The sequence below is a fragment of the Arvicola amphibius genome, chromosome 8, assembly GCF_903992535.2.
Source record: "Arvicola amphibius chromosome 8, mArvAmp1.2, whole genome shotgun sequence".
NCBI lineage: Eukaryota > Metazoa > Chordata > Mammalia > Rodentia > Cricetidae > Arvicola > Arvicola amphibius.
Genome location: NC_052054.1, coordinates 4,133,011 through 4,149,399, shown reverse-complemented (window position 1 = coordinate 4,149,399; position 16,389 = coordinate 4,133,011). Strand labels below are relative to the sequence as shown.

Here is a 16,389-nt window from a genome sequence, read left to right as displayed (position 1 = left end):
TGGATGGATGGATGGATGATGGATAGACGGGTGATAAATGATGGATAAATAGATGGATGAACGGGTGGATGGTAGGATGATGGATAGATGGATACGTGGATGGATGGATGGATGGTGGATGGATGGATGGGTGGGTGGATGGTGGATGGATGGTTGGATGGATGGGTAGGTGGATGGATGGGTAGGTGGATGGGTGGATAGATGGATGGATGGATGGTGGATGGATGGATGGATGGATGGATGGATGAGTGCACAGCCAGATGGATGGATGGACGGGTGTATGGGGAAAACTGTACACACACACACACACACACACACACACACACACAAACCACCCATGGTTTCAGTCTTCCAACAGACTGAGGGGAGATTGCTGAAGTCAAATCCAGGTTCTTTCCATTTTACAGCCCTTTCTGTTCCCACTTCAACACCACAAAGATTGAATTATTGAAATACTGCTCTAATTCGAAATCTGAATACTTTGATGAAGCTAAGCAGGTCAATCGTCATCCACTGCCCATGCGTAGAACTTGCCCCGCTATGACACAAGCTCATAACAGAAGGGATACGGAGCTCTGTGTCCTCAGCCTTAATAACAGGGTGAAGACATCCCTCATGATGACCTGCAGGTTCTTCAACCCCAGACACCACAGGGGCAGTGAAGTCCCTGACATACAAGACCACACTTTGTGAAGAGCATGATCTCAGGGTGGCACCTGCTCACACCTGGTCTCCACCTCAAGTATCCTCCCAGCCCAGGCCCAGAATCTTAGCACCTGCTCTGGTGAGGACCCACAGTCAAACAATTGGTTTATTTCCCAATCCTGGCGGTGGATTAATTCTGCAACTATTCGCCTAGCCCTGTCAATCAATCTGATCGGGTGTGTGGAGCTCTACAGGAAGAGGGGCAAGCCCAGCCCTCTCAGAATAGGGCACAGACTACACCAGAAGTGTGGTAGTTTCTACCTAAGCTCTGGAAAGCAGTCGCTCTGTATCCTCAACATGGGGTCTGAGGAAGGCAGTGCTGCACGGGGTACCCCCAACCCTTACCCCTCAGCTTTCTACTTCAAACTTAATGTGCACAGCCTCCAAGCAGGACTCCTGCTTTACCGGTGACCAAACTGGCCAGCTGAAATTTTAAGAAAGCAGAGATTTGGGTTAAATCAAAACCTGGGTCACACCATGGATTCTGCCACTAGATGGAGGAATTACCACACACACACACACAGGCCCCTGCAGCATCTTCCCGCTGATGGGGAAAAATAACAGTGATTGCAAAAGTCAGAAGCCACCTGAAGTCAGATTCCTACATTAACCGACTTTATCAGCCCATTTTATCCTGTATGTGGATATCCTGTATCTTTATGACATTGGCATGCTTCAATACCACTATGCACATTTATCTGTGATTCAATATCACTTCATGTTACTTTTTTTTAGCCACTAAGATTGCACGGGTACATAAAATGCATCCCACCAGTTCTGCAACCGATTTAGCTACAACATTAAAGTTCAGAACGGGCTGAAACACATCTCGGAGAGAAAGCCTTTCCCGAAAGGAGACCTGAACACAATAACAACAAGGACCATCTGCTGCATATGACCTTTATTGTGCAGAAACGAAACAAACTTTCTGCGGATTGTCTTTGGCTAGTTCGTCAACAGAAGTATCGCGCCATTGACTTCACAACACAAAAAGCTACGTGTGCTTAAGGTAGAATCTTCTAGAGGGAGGAAGAGTTTCCATTTTAGCTACAATCTGCTGGCTATGATTTCTCTGTCCTCAAAGCTAACTACTCTAAAGCATTGAGGACAGGCATTAGAAGTGTGCCTTGTGTCTCACTAAAGTAGGACAGGGGAGAGCAAAGCCCAGCCTTTCAAAGTCACCTACATGTTGTAGCAGAGACAAAGGATTTGACAGGAGACTGGACCACAGCCTCGTCTCTGTACCTGGCGTCACAGGTAGGACACATATCACTACTGCAGGTGTCAAGCAAGAGGGTCGTGGAACATGATAAACAGGGCATGCACAGTTCCTCGTACTTGACGATGGAGTTAGTAGCAAGCTTTTATTTCTTTCCCTTGTCCCAAGATCCTGCCTTGTGGTGCCTAGGAGAGGATCCAGTCCACACTGGCTGTTACAAGTCTTAGAGCACGGCGGGGAAGAGTTCAGTTCACATGGATGGAGGTGACACGGGTGTCCACGAGGCTATGAGGAGGCTCTGGGCTGTGTCGTACTGGCTGTCAGAAATGTCCGTGACGGTAGCCGCCCCTTCATACATAGGGGAGCCAGAGGACGTGGCCGCCGAGACCGTGTGCGTCAGAGGTGCGTAATGTGCAGGGGAGCCCCGAAAGAGCTGGGCTCCTAGCCCATTGGACACCCCAGCTGTCTGGGAGCCTGGGGTGATGGTGCCATTGCTCACAGACCATAGGCTGGGGTATTGGCTGAAATGAAGAAAACAGATGTCAAGGCGCTGGGAAGAGGCTCCAAATTAGCTACGTGGGGGCGAGGTGGAGGGGAGGGACCGGTACGTCAGCAATTGCGTCATCCTAATGTTTTGCAGGCTGGCCTTTCCACTGTTATCATGTGTTTAGAAGCTACTGTGTGAGGACACAAAGTCAACAGGAAGCAAACTAAAAGGAAGGTGTGCACAAGCCCAGTGGGCAATATTGGGCCACAGTCTGCTAAGACAGACGTTGGGCAAGCAGCTCTGTGTTCGCTAACACGCAGAATTTGCACTGAGCTCCAAGGCTCGGAGCTATGGGCCTACTTTGTTAGCTAATGTTGCCAACGCCCTGCAGCAACTCCTGAATCCACAGAGGAAAGCGTTCCTCAGAATAGCATCCTTGCTGGCCCAACTCATCCAGCGGACAGTGTGTTAGCAAGGTTGACATGGGCCAATATGCAATAATGGTCTCAAGCCCAGCTCTGCTCTGTGGCTCGCCCCGTGACAGTTCCTCAGGCTGTCTCCCCATCTTTAAAATGAGGGTACTGAAATGTGTATCAAGCCCTCTGGCCTACATCCTAGAAACAAATTTCATTAAACTATATTAAATTTTTGTTTGGGAAACCTTCTTTAGAGTTTATCTAAAAACACGACATGATCTAACGTGGTGGCCATTATTAACACGCCTTCCTCTACACCCACCTCAACCTGAACTTGAGAGCAAGCCTGGCTAAATTAAGGAGGACTACTGGTTTTTTTACAGGCGTGAGTTTCAGACTGAGACACCAAACTGGTCGGCACTTGGCTGCCAGCAGGTCCTCTAGCTTCTGAAACAATGTCCTCAGGGCCATTGACAAGCCTGATGTCTTGGGTGTGTTTGCTTCAAGATCAGACTAAAGTGGGTGCAGCAATACCTGCCAATAGCTGAGGGGGCTGAGCCAGGAGAATCAAGATCTTGAGCTCTAGACTCTATAGTGAGCGCAAGGCCAGCCTGGGCTACATACTGGGACCCCATGTCCAAAAAAACACCTGACAACTAGATTGCTATTACACCCAAAACAAAAACAGCTAAGACCTTAGGCAAACATTTAATGTCCTAGATCAATGGTTCACAACCTGTGGGTGGCAACCCCTTTGGGTGTTGCACATTGAGTCCTACGTATCAGATATTTACAATACAATTCATAACAGAAAAATCGTAGTTTTGAAGTAACAATGGAATTATTCTATGGGAGGGGTCACCACAGCACGAGGAGCTGTATTAAAGGGTCACAGCATTAGGAAGGGTGAGAACCACTGTTCTAGACCACCAGGGATGCCTTTGAGGTCAAGGTCACAGGATGTCAGGCTCCTCAGCACCACCATGATGGCATGTAGCTTTGCTACTCTTTGGTCAGTACGGTGGAGGAGTAACAAGCCTGGAGGGGATGTGTTGCCCCCAGCATTGCTGTGTGTTGAGCCTTCCTCTTAAAGAACTCGCTGGTCAGTCAGTTCCCACTCTTTACCTGTTTCCCAGCATGCCATTCAGGGCTTTTACCCCTTATCCACAGAAAAGTCAAGAAATGCATTGCCCTAACTGATAAAGTTTCCCTAAAGGAAGAGACCTGGTCAGTCATCCTCATCAGCTTAGACCGTGAAACCCAATAGTTCAACAGAACCGCCATATGCGGGCTACCCATGCATGCTTCAGCATTGCCAGGGCATGAATTTCAAATTCAAAATTCAAAGGTTACTTTAAACTACACATGCCAACACCATCAGCCTGAGGCTGGAGCTATTTAGTATCTTTTTACATATGGAGAAACTCAGATGATTAGAGGCCTGTTCATCACAGCGATGATAAGACCCAAGGTGAGGCTGTACCCTGGTTTGGTTAAGTAGAGCAAACCAGACCAAAAAAAAAAAAAAAAAATACAGGCTATCAAAACTACACATGGAACCTGTGTCCCTGGTCCCACTCAGCTTAGTTTAATTATAAACACAAACCCAAACACCCATAGGTGGGATTCAGAGGCAGAGTCATGGGAAAGGCCATAAATGGAACCAGCAGAAACCATAGGAGGACTTGCTTTCACAGGCACACACACTCACACGCACACACACGGACATACCATACGTACCTAGAGCCGGTAGGCGAGCTGGTACTGTGACTCATGGGTAGCATGCTGGTGTGGCCAGGCACTCCTAGGCTAGACCAGTTGTCGTGGGATTGCAGCATGGGCAAACACGCAGACGAACTGTCGGCATAGGCTGAGGGCAGAGAGGGGAGTTACCTGGCAGGTCTTTGGAAAGGGAGAAAGTGTAACAAAAATGATACTAACAGCTGAGCCAACCTAACGCTGCAAACAAATGCTGCCTGGGTGCTAGATGCAGGAGCAGGCCACTTAAGTGGCCCTCAGGCAATATTTATTGTTTTATGTGAATTATTTGAAAATATATCCCAGTTAATATAAGCTGTCTCTTTTCATCCCACCAGATGCCCCGCAGACACTGGTATTGCTTATCTTTTTATTTTTATGCTATTTGTTTATATTTTGTGACATTGGGGATCAGATTCAGAGCCTTTCAAATGCTAGCCAAGTAAGTGCTGGGCCACTGAGTGACGCCTAGAATACTTCATTTAAAAAGTAAATAAATAACACTTGCCACTTTTCCACAGGGGGTTATTCTATAAGGGTTGAGTAGGCTTTGGAAACCAGGGCCTCGCCAAATTAAAAATATGATCTCCCCACCTCAGAGGCTAGCCTCTCATTGAACAGGTCTCCAGAGCTGTTGCCTTTCATTGGGAATCAGCTGTAATTACTTAATTGTTTTATGGTGTTCTTTAGCCATTTCCCCCTCCTTCTACAGCAGACAGTGTTAGAGAGGAGGTTAGTCTGGAGGGCCACCACACCCTCCAGCTTCTGGGTCTGGGAGGACCTGCACTGTGGCTGTTCTCAATAACATTGAGGGCCTGCGTTCTACACCTGGAGAATCTTTGTTCTAGTCGGAAATGCTTGCACCTGGCTAATCCAATATGATTATTAGACCTTATGATAATACGACCTTAGAGAGAGGTCACCTCATCGAAGATCCAGAGATCAGTGAAAAGATCCAGAGAGCTGTCATTTTTAAAACCTGGAGGGTGTTCTGAGGAACATGGATACTGAAAGCCTCCATAGAGACCTCTGGTAAACCACCATCCTGACCAAGTCTCTTCAGGAGCCACTAGAAGCTGGGCTCTCTATCCTGCACCCCTGTAGGAATGCCCCTCCACTGGTGTCCCCCCACCACCCCAGCCTCTGATGAACCAAGACACAGAACCTACTGGGAGAGTGGTTCCGATGCGCGTACTGGCTGGGGTAAGGGGATGAGCGGTGGTTCCTCAGAGCCGGGTACCTCTCGCAGCCGTGTGTGGAGGGGAGAGAGAGCGAGCCTCCAAACTGAGGGTGGGAGCTGGCAGGTGGACAGAGGGTGCTGGTGCCAGGAACAAGCCACCCCCCTGCTGTGAGAAAAGCATGCTGAGAAAGAGGCCCTTGCTTGAGACTCAGAACTGCCCTACCCCTAACCCAGGAGTCTCTCTCTGGAAGTGAGGAACACCCAATGACCCAGCCCTAGGTGCTAACTTATCTCAAACATCAGAAAGCCTGCGATGCCCAGCTCTCCAGTGGCCTGAACTGAGCCCATTCATTGCTCTGTCCTAGAGGACCAAACCTGAGACCTCCCCCAGCCTTTGAGACACGTCTTTGTGGCAAGAAGCTTTCTCTCAGCAACAATGAGATGCTTGTTCAAAGGAAGGAGCATGAAGACAGGAGGAACACAGTGGGCCACAGGTGGGACCCAGACTGCTCAGGACTGCTCCTCCTCAGTCATGCTCCTGCCTCAGAAGTAGCTAGTGAATCTATTTCCTATTTGGTCCCTTCTGTTCTGACTCCTCCAGGTCCCCCCATTCTCCCTCACAACATCTCCTCTCCAAGACAGCTAGCTACATGAACTAAACTAATTTTTTAATTAAGCAAGATGAATGATCCATGAGACAATTCCCAAGCAAGACAGTTCTTCAGACAATACTTAAAAGATAGAGGTGCGCACACACACACGCACATAAGCGCATGCACACAAACACATGCACACACATACACCTCCCATGCCATCCTGTGTGGCCCCATATGCAGGCCATCTCTTGCCCATTTTCCCCCTGATCTGCTCTCAAATGAGCACCCTTAAGTCACAGTGGGGAACCTGTTTCTTAAATTCATTTGTCAAATTTGTGGAAGATGGTGTTCAAATACCAGCTGAGAATAGCTGATCTATCTGCACCCCTCATTCTGGCTAAGAGAACTCCCAAAGGAATCCTAAAAGAACTAGCCCCCTCACAAGGCACAGAAGCCAGGAGCCAAAGGGGACTAAGCAAGGTGGTTGTTCATGTGTGTCTCCAAAGACAACCGTTCAGTGTTCAGCCACTAACAAGAGTGGAGGTCATCTCCAAGGGAGGGAGCTGAGCTAAATTCCCATCATAACCAAGGCTTAACTCCCAAGAGTCCACTCTACCTCTGGCTACTACAGAACAAACACACAGAGTTCTTTGGCCTGCCAGTGTCGAAAGCCCAAGAAGATCAGGCAGCAGCCCCCAAACCAAAGGGCATGTCCCTTGGTCACAAAGAGGGGCCATCCTGCTATGCCCCGCATCGTTCCCAGAAAGCCTTCAGCTTCCCTGTGGGTTCTGGTTTTGGGGAATCTTAGAACTCAAACAAGCCAGAGGACCACGGAGAATGGAGGCCAACAAACGTACACTGGGAATACCCTGGCTGTTGGCCATCCCCAGGCTCCTCCAACACATCTTTGTGGTCATTTCTGAAAAAAGAAAAAAGAAAAATGGAGTAGTCAAAGGAAGAATTGCCTGGAAAGAGCAACTTCTTTCTAGTGGTCCTTCGTCCCAGTAGTGGGGTTGGAATTCTCACCTTTCTTTGGCATCAAGGAAGGCTTTTGCAAACGGATTGTATTTAATTTTCAGGGCTGTGATCTGAAAAACAAGGAAGAGCATTTACTAATTCAGTGCTGTTACCAGACTTGATTGAATGGGGGGAACCATGAAAAATTCCCGGGTCTGTCAGTCCCAGGTTCAGAGCGCTGAGGCAGGAGGACTGCTGTGAATATAAGGACAGCCAGGACTACATAGCAAGACCCTGAATCAAATGAAGGTGGAAGTGGGGGCAGAGGGGAACACTACCCAAGAAGGAAAAAAAAAACAAGAAAGAACAGAAACAAGTCAAAATATTCAGGTTGAATCAGAAAATTTTTCTATCTGGGTCTGAAATGTTGGGAAATTTAAAAAAGCAATTTGAGTGAGATTTTCAATAAATTTGGTCTCTATCATGTCTTTGTTCAGACATACCCTGGGGTTCCCGAGGTGTTATTAATAGTCAACAGCAGCACGGTTAAGGCTCCTTGGCCGCATTTGCCAGGACTTCACATTGCTGAGAGCAGGGACGGTCACCTAGCCCTTTCCAGGAGATTTTTTAAAAGCATGAAGTCCCCGGCCTAGGCACAGCCGGTGAGCACACACACGGAGAGGACCCTCTCTCTCTCTTCCGAAGCCTCACCTCCTCATTCTGGTAGGCGGTCACAGCTATGAACTGGGTCTCGGGAAAGCAGTGGCTGGTGATCATGCGTTGTGGGCCGCCCACTCTCACAATGTGAATGCGAGGCTCATACTTGTGTAAGGAATTCAACATGATCTGCAGGAGATAAGGAGCAAACGTGGAGACCGTGCCCACCTCAATACCACAGCCTCCACAGCAACTGCTTGGTGATAAACGAACCCAGCTACAAAGTCTCCAGGAAACTGCCCTCAGTATGCACCCCATGGTGGGGTTTCTTGGTGTCTTACACATCTGCTTCTCAATGCTGGTCTGGAACTAGGCTATGAGGTGCTACACACTATTGAACCCTGACAGAATAAGGCCACAGACAACTTTAAATGGCTGGCTTGATGGTGACTTGGGGTTGAGTTTTTTAGCAACAGGCTCCAACTAAAGGCTTTCGAGAAGAGTGGAGTGTCCGCGTTTGCAGACGTCCCACGGTGTTCCCTTCTGACTTCGAAGTGACTGAGTATTCATAATCAAAGCCCACCTGGCTGGGTCACTCAGCCTGAACCAGTTTCCCAAGAGGCAGGCCAGCCAGCCTGTTCCACCCCCCACCCCAGCCTTCCAGGGTGAGGACTCCCAGCCCCGGGCCTCGGTGTGACCCTTATCAGTTTAATTATAAACAGTACTAAAGATTTAATTGGGGAAGCCTGTGATGGCTTCTGTGAGGCTGACAGAAGCTGAGGGAGCCCTTCTAGGCTCCCAGCTGGGGGAGGTGCAGCCCTCTGCTCTCTGGGCTGGGCCCTGCGGCTGTCTCCCTGTCTCCCACACACCCTACCTGGCCTCCTCCGTTGAGTTTGTTGGTGAGTTTGACTTTGCTGAAAGACACGGGAGCCTTCATCCAGTGGGCCCCGAAGTTGGGCGAATCTGGATGGATGTAGACGCAGCTGGGCGCCTGAGGCTCTGGCTTGCCCCCAGGTACCCACTCCCCATTCACATACTTCCAGCGGTGATTGTCAGCCGCGACGAAGTCCAGCAAGAAGGAATACATGGCATTGGGGTCCAAACCCGACACGTTCACCTTCAGCACCGGGAACATCCTCCTGAAAAGACAGGGCACAGCAGGAGGACCCCATCCGACTGGAGTGAGGAAGCCTGGCACCAAGTGTTTATTATGGTCAAAGAAGCACCCCTGCGGCCGGTCTCACAAGAATTCTTTGCCTGAGCTTATTCAGCCCTGGAACTAAATCCATCTCCCCACTAAGCCCACAATCTCTAGAGACAGCGGAGGGACAAACTGATCAAGGCTTTAGAGGACACAGGCAAGCCTGGCCACACCAGTGTAGACCTGGGGAAATCCTAGAGTTTCGTCAGTGAAAGTTCCGGAGAAAACGGTGTTGGGAAACCCCTAGGGGCAGTTAACGCAACGGGAAGAAACAAAAAGTCGGCCTTAAGCAGACACCTCTACACGCAGGAGGCATTCTCCAGGCCCCAGACCGCAGCCTTGCAGCACGCACCTACCTGCCGTTCTTGGTCACAATCATCTCGTTAGTTAGCTCCTTGAAGCGCAGCCACAGTTCGCTCTCCTCCAAGCCCACTCGCAGCTCGCGCTCCGTGGGGTCACCCTTCTCGCTGCCCGCCTGCAGCTCGCTCTCCACGGCGCTGAGCAGGTGATCTACTCGGTACTGCAGGCTTTTCCCTGCGCTCTCTGTGCCTGGGGAGCTCATCCTCCTGCCGCCCTCTCCACCGCCCCGAAGTCTTGACTGCCTACCCAAGAGCCACCTTCACTTCTCTCACTCCTCTTTTCCAAGAAAAAAGGTCACTCGCGGAACCCAAAGACCACACCTGGGTCCCAGCACATTCGCCAAAGGAGGGCCAGGACCGGGATGTGGGGGGAAGGGGGCGGGGAGAGGGAAGAGGGGCTGGGGAGCCGTGGTTCCACTTGAACTCCCACAAGACGCGACAAGAGTAAGTCTCTGGGGAAGAGAAAATGGGTCCCCTCCCCATAAATACAGCCCAAGTGGCCTCGCAGGGGGCGCGGCGGATTGGGCGGGACACCCTTTGAAGTACCGAGCCACTGCCCATTGGCGGTGTGCGGCCATATCAGACCGGCCGGGCGGGCCCGGAGGCCGGGGGCCAACAATGGACTCCGCGCGCGCTTCCTGTAAGGAAAGCGTCGGGCTCAGTCCCGACACCCCCGCCCTCCCCCAAATGTTTGCACCTCCATCAAAGCGGCGGGGCGGACCCTGGGGGGAGGGCAAGGAGCAGGGCTGAAGCCACCCAGGCCCCTGCTCCCAGAACAACTGCTAAGCTCTCCACTCCCACACTCGATCACATCGCGCTCTGCAAGCGCACCCTACCACCTGTGGCAGTGGCCCTCAGAGTGTCCACGCTGCGCGCACCTGCGAGAGACTACGGCGGATCTGCGTCTCCCTGACCACTACGAAGCCTCAGCCCCCAGAGGTGCAGCAGCTTCGGGACACATCCCCTCGCCCCGTGGACTGCCACTAACTCCCACCTCGGCCGTCCGGGTTCCCCACGACCTTCACCTGCGTGGAGAGGGAAGGCCAGTGCGGATCTGTCCAGATAGCGACCCTAGTAGGAGGTGTCCTCGCATCCCACATAAAAGTTGGACTTTGGTGATGGTGGCTGCGCCTGCACCGAATGTGGCCCCGGGAGTCCCCGGTCTCTTTGCCCCGGGGATTATTGGAACGCACGCTGGGCGCGTTTCCCTATCCGCCTCCGCGCCAAGCGGTGTGGGTAGCAGTTGGTTTATTACCTCTCGGTGAGAACCTCTGCCGGAGAGCGAGAGGAAGGTGACAAAGAGCAGGAAATAGTTCAATGGGGTCTCTTTAAACAATAACATTCCTCTAAAATGGGAGCCCAGGAAGCGGGAAGGAAGCCAGAGATCGCGCCCAGTTCTTTAACGAGGGTCTGGGTTCTAGCCTCCGTTTCCCCGTCTTCCACACGCGCACCCGACCCTGGAAGCTCCTTGGGAAAGGCCCCTGCATCAGGTGGGGCACCCACTTTTGAAAATCCTGTGCCTCTCCTAGTCTCCCTGGGAAGTCTTTGGGGCCGGGGTTGCGGGGTAAGGTAGACCCGGTCTTCGGATTCTGCCTGCCTCTTGCTTCTGCGAGAGAGGGTTTTCTGGGAGCCAATCGCGGAAAGGCACTCCTGGAGTGGGATGGGAACTCGTCCTGGGCTACTTTCCCTTTTCCAACTGACTACTGGGCACTGGGATTAGCTAGCTATCATGCTTATTGCTCTTTTGTAGTTCAGGACGTAAAGAAATCTCGGTCTGGCCCGACCCTAGGGAAACGGTTCCTTCTGCAGACACACCAAAAGGCCCTCATTTGCACCCAGCCCCAGCCCTCCCGCAACGCCCACCAGCCAGCTTGTGTGGTGGGTTTGCCGGAGTTTACAGAATAGATGCAAAAGATGCTAAGGCCGGAGACTCTCTGAGTCCTGGCACTGGGAATAAAGGGTCTAGGCGGAGGGGACGTGAAGACGAAGGGTAGATCCAAAAGAGGCTGAAGGTCTCTAACCTCTGGCGTGAAGGTGAATACGGCATGGGAATGTGGTTCTTCACAGATGAATTTTTCTCCATCGTCCACGAAGCTCGTGGAAGATTGCTTTGGATCCGTTCTCCAAAAGAGGGGAGGCAAATAAATAATATTACATTTTCTACCGTGAACAGTGATATCTCTACCCTCCAGGCTAGAAGCAACTCTTCCAAGGCTTAGCTATTTCGGCCCTACCCTCTTCTGTGGTCGAGTTCTAATCTTTGTCCCCAGAACCTCGTCCATAGCCTTTTTCAAGGAGGGCTGCGGTGCATGACAGTTTATAGCCGAAAACTGCCTTCGGGCCAGCTATAAAGAATTCCCAGTTAGTAACCTGTGCTTCCTTGGGAAAGGAGTGGCCTTCTCCCTACTTGTGATTCGTCTGCTTATCTCCGGGTTTGGCGGCACCTTGGGAAGCCTCAGCCTTCCCAGAAAAAAAGCAGAGAAGCTTCATGCCTGGGCCTCTGCACCGGCAACCTTCCCACGAAGAAGAAAACCCAAGAACCGTAAAATAATGTATGCCCAGCGCAATTCCCAGAGGGTAGTTCCCCTGATCGCACCCCTTCTCAGACAACAAAGCCCCCTCCTTGGGAGCAGGGACTAAAGAGAGGAGACACCCTGGGTCCTGGCCTCACCTCCAGGGTCTTCTTTATTGAAAGAGAAGTGGGGGGAGTCCTTTGGGAGGCTGGGAATAATGGAAATCCATACTGCACAACACAAACACATGAGCCCAATTAATTGCTCAGATTCAGGATACCAAGCTAGTCCTTGGCCACTTCTTGTTCCCCCAAGCTGACCAAGCAGATAGAGCACTCCCAAATCCTAAGTTAGTGCACAGAGACCCCCTTCAAGGAGAATATTTGTCACCAAGAGGGGAAAGAAAATGGTGACTTTAGTGGTTGCTTTTAAAACCGCACAGTTCTTTAGACTACTTAACATTGAACATCTCGCTTAAGGACATTGGATTATTTGCAATGACTGATTTTGTAGGAAAGAATAAAGACAGGCTTTCAAAGTGGACCAGCAGGACTCACCTGTCACTCACTGGTCACTGTGACTGTGGGAAGCGGGTCACCCCACTGAGCAAGTGCAGAGCTTGGTGAGAGCTGGCTGAAGAGGTGTCTTCCAGTCAGCTCCCCTCCTAGCTATCTTCCTGAGCCACACCAGTGTCCTGGTGGTTTAGTGACAGGAGTCCCTACACTGAAAACAAATAAAGCAGCCAGTGTTTCTCCCTAACCTCTCTGATCTTCGAATCCAGTGCTAAAGAGCAGATAGCTTGAGTCTCTTCAGCCTCCTTACCTAAGCGCTCCATGCCCAGGGGGTCCAGGTTTCTTCTGGAGTAAATTGGGGGAGCGCTTTGTCTCAGTGAGGCGATCAAGCCTCGGAGGTCATCCGTGCCTGGGAATGACTGCCCCTGCCTATTTTCCGTTTCTCCTGCCTCTCCCCTGAGCTGTTTCATCTGGGTCCTTCTGCATGTATGGATGATGTGTGAAGTATTTGCGCCACACCACCCTGTCAATTTGTCTCTCTGTCACTCTTGGGGTTTTACTGCCTCCCATGCAGATTTTATGTCTTTGCTGTCCCTTTGAGTTTCTGGCAGTCCCGGTTCTCTGTCATGCTATTTATTCCACTGTCCTCTATGGCTCCTTTTGCTCCTTTGAGCTGTTTGTGGCTCCTGGAGACCACAGGACCCTGCCTTAGACTCAGGCCTGACAGCTGTTCTTAGGTGACCACGGTGAGGTATTTCTCTTTAGTGCTGGGCTATTCTCCTGCCCTCTTCATTAGCCCTTTTGGGGGGATTCCATATCTCCTTCATTCCTCCCCTTGACCTGGGCCAAATCTGAGATAAATGGATCTCTGCACAGATGGCCCCATGCAGATGCCTTGTCTGTAATCCTCCTCAGCTCAGGGACAACCATGGAATGCAGATGTCCCTGTGCCCAAAGATGTCAATGTGTCCAGGAGGAACAGCAGCCACCACACTGAAACCCACCCACAAGTGGTGTTTTAGCTACAGCTGACACAGACCTGGCAGTCCTGCAAGTGTTCTAAAGGTGGCTACCACTGAATTTGGGGCAGCCTTCCTACCTTCCTAGTTCCCAGTTTCCACAGGAGAAAGGCAAACAGAGATGGGGCCTCATTTGAATGACAGTGGAGACTCCACAGTCACGGGAAAGAACCATTGAGGGGTCAGAGGGTCAAAGCTGCAGATATTATGGTGAGAAGCTTTGGAGCTGATAGAGAACGGGAAAACAGAGAACTAAGTCCAAAGGGGGACTCTGAAAGGGAGGGTGCCTGCCAGACTTCTTACATGGGGGAGGTGGTCTCCAGAGTCCTGGTAGGAGGAAATGAAGTCCCACAAAAGTCCTGGAAGGGAAGAGCACTGATTTAGAAGCTTTTTATAGGCATGTCAAGGGACATTGGAGACAAAAACAGTAACAGGTCAGGAGCAGAATGACGGAAGTGTTAGAATATCCCAGGAGGGTGACCAGCAGGGGACAACTGCAGGCAGCTTCCAGGAGGAGTGGGTGTGAGGGAGGAGGCTGCGCCCACCTGCTGACACCAAGCCCACAGGAAAGACCACAAAGGTGGAAAGGGGATGAATGCCCCGGGGGAACTTGGCTGCATGAGGGACTGGAGGGGAGTTAAGATAAATCTCCCCCACAGATCAAGGGCAAGGCTGATAAAAAATGGGGACGGGTACTCTTCACACACTTCTGAGAACACATTCCCAATCCGTGGCTCCCACCAACAGACCCGAGTCCGCTGAAGAGAAGTCAGAATTAGAGCCTTCAATGACCCACACTCTGGTTTCCAGACCCCAGTCCTACCTCAGAATACAAGAAAGCCTATTGTATGCAGGGGATTGTGTACACACGTCATGTAGACACACAACCCTGCAAGGTGCCCACAGTCTTCTACAGATAAGGCCACTAAAGCTCACGGAGAAGCTGGAAAGTGATAGGAGGTTTTGACTTCTGATTTGTCTTCTTTGAAATCAGGTGGGTTTTTTTTTTCCCACTAAATAAGTTAAGTATACAGAAAGTAGAAACAAGGGTTTTTCTCTCCTGCCTACTTCACCACCACATTTTCTTAGCTGGTTACAAATGGAATTAGGCCTGGAGAAGGCAAAGCTGATCAGCTTGACTGCTTGTTTGTTTGTTTGAACACTGGGCTAGCCTGAAACTCACTATGTAGACCAGGCTGGCCTTGAAGCGCCACTGCCTCCTGAATGCTACAATTAAAAGTATCACCAAGGGCTGGAGAGATGGCTCAGAGGTTAAGAGCATTGCCTGCTCTTCCAAAGGTCCTGAGTTCAATTCCCAGCAACCACATGGTGGCTCACAACCATCTGTAATGGGGTCTGGTGCCCTCTGCTGGTCTGCAGGCATACACACAGACAGAATATTGTATACATAATAAATAAATATTTTTAAAAAAATAAAAATAAAAGTATCTCCAATCATGCCCAATGACTTTTTCTTAAATTAAAAAAAAAGAGCCGTGGTCTACACCTCCCCAAGGAAACAGCCCCCGCACATCTACCAAAGGGCTGCTGGCTTCTTTTTAATCACAACTGGTCCTTCAGCCCCGCTGACCTGAACCACAGAATCTCATTCAAAATACCACATAATTAGCCTAAACAGAGTGGTCTTTGCATCCCTGTGAAACTGCACAAGCCAGTCTGCCATCACCTGCATCTTGAGATCCCAGAGAGCAGCCAGCCGCTGTCTGAGCACTCAGTGGTTTCTAGCCCAGAGTCCATGCCACCATGATCCTCCCCAAAACGCATGGCCGGGTCTGTCACACGCAGCAATACCCCACTCGGTACCAATTTCTATCTCAGTTGGGGTTTCTATTACGGATAAATCGCCAGGGCAGAAAGCAAGCTGGAAAGAGGGTTTATTTGACTGACAGCTTGTACTCTATCACCTGGTAGGTCAATTCAGGAACTTGGGGCCAGGACTGAAGTAGTGACCTTGGAGAAATTCTCTTTAGTGGCTTCTTTCTGCTCCTGCATGCTTCTGCTCGGTCAGCTTATTTACACAGCCCAGGACCACCAGCCCAAGGTGGACACCACCTCCCACATCAACCATTAATCAAGGAAATGCATTATAGTTTGCCCACAGTCCAGTCTTATAGAAGCCTTTTCTCAATTGAGGTTCCCTACCCCAGACGACTCTAACTTGTGTCAAAAGTTGACAAAAAAATCTAAGTGCATAGCCCAGACGAGGACCTCAGCAGGAAAATCTGCCTTCTCTCCTACTGATTCTTTATTCTTTAATTGTGTGTGTGTGCATGTGCATGTGTGTGCATGCATGTGTGTGCGTGTGCACATGCGTGCGTGCATGCGTTGTGTGTGTGCTCGTGCATGCATGTATGTGTGTGTGAGTGCATGTGTGCATGTGCATGCATGCATGTGTGCATGTGTTGTGTGTGTGCATGCGTGTGTGCGTGTGCATGCATGTGTGTGCGTGTGTGCGTGCGTTGTGTGTGTGCACGCGCGTGCGTGCATGTATGTGTGTGTGTATGTGCATGTGTGCATGTGCACGTGTGTGTAGGTGCCTACAGAAGACAGAGGCATCAGCTTTCCCTGGAGCTGGAGTTACAGGCAGTTTTGAGCTGTCTGACATGGATATTGGGAACTGAACTCGGGCCCTCTAGGAAAGTGGTGTGTGCGTGCACACATGTGCAGAGGACAACAGAGTACACTCTTTCTCCCTTGTGGACTCCAGGGGTCAAATCCAGGTCATCAAACTTGGCATCAAGAGCCGTTACCCACTGAGCTAGCTTGCCCTCCTCAATCACACAAACGAT

General features: G+C 50.6%; 1 protein-coding gene across 3 annotated transcripts; it reads right to left on the bottom strand.

Annotated features, from left to right (window-relative positions):
* Positions 1–2,174: 2,174 nt before the first annotated feature.
* Tbxt (T-box transcription factor T) lies at positions 2,175–9,738 on the bottom strand. Of its 3 annotated transcripts, none has more exons than XM_038340479.1 (8): positions 9,533–9,738; positions 8,850–9,114; positions 8,030–8,164; positions 7,388–7,449; positions 7,219–7,280; positions 5,755–5,931; positions 4,568–4,697; positions 2,175–2,445 (listed from the first exon to the last, which is right to left on the bottom strand). In XM_038340479.1, exons 1-8 carry the CDS (start codon positions 9,736–9,738, stop codon positions 2,175–2,177), a joined length of 1,308 nt encoding a protein of 435 aa, XP_038196407.1. The 3 variants fall into 3 exon arrangements, with proteins under 3 accessions (XP_038196407.1, XP_038196408.1, XP_038196409.1); XM_038340480.1 differs by having other exon boundaries at positions 5,755–5,928; XM_038340481.1 differs by lacking the exon at positions 5,755–5,931.
* Positions 9,739–16,389: the final 6,651 nt, after the last annotated feature.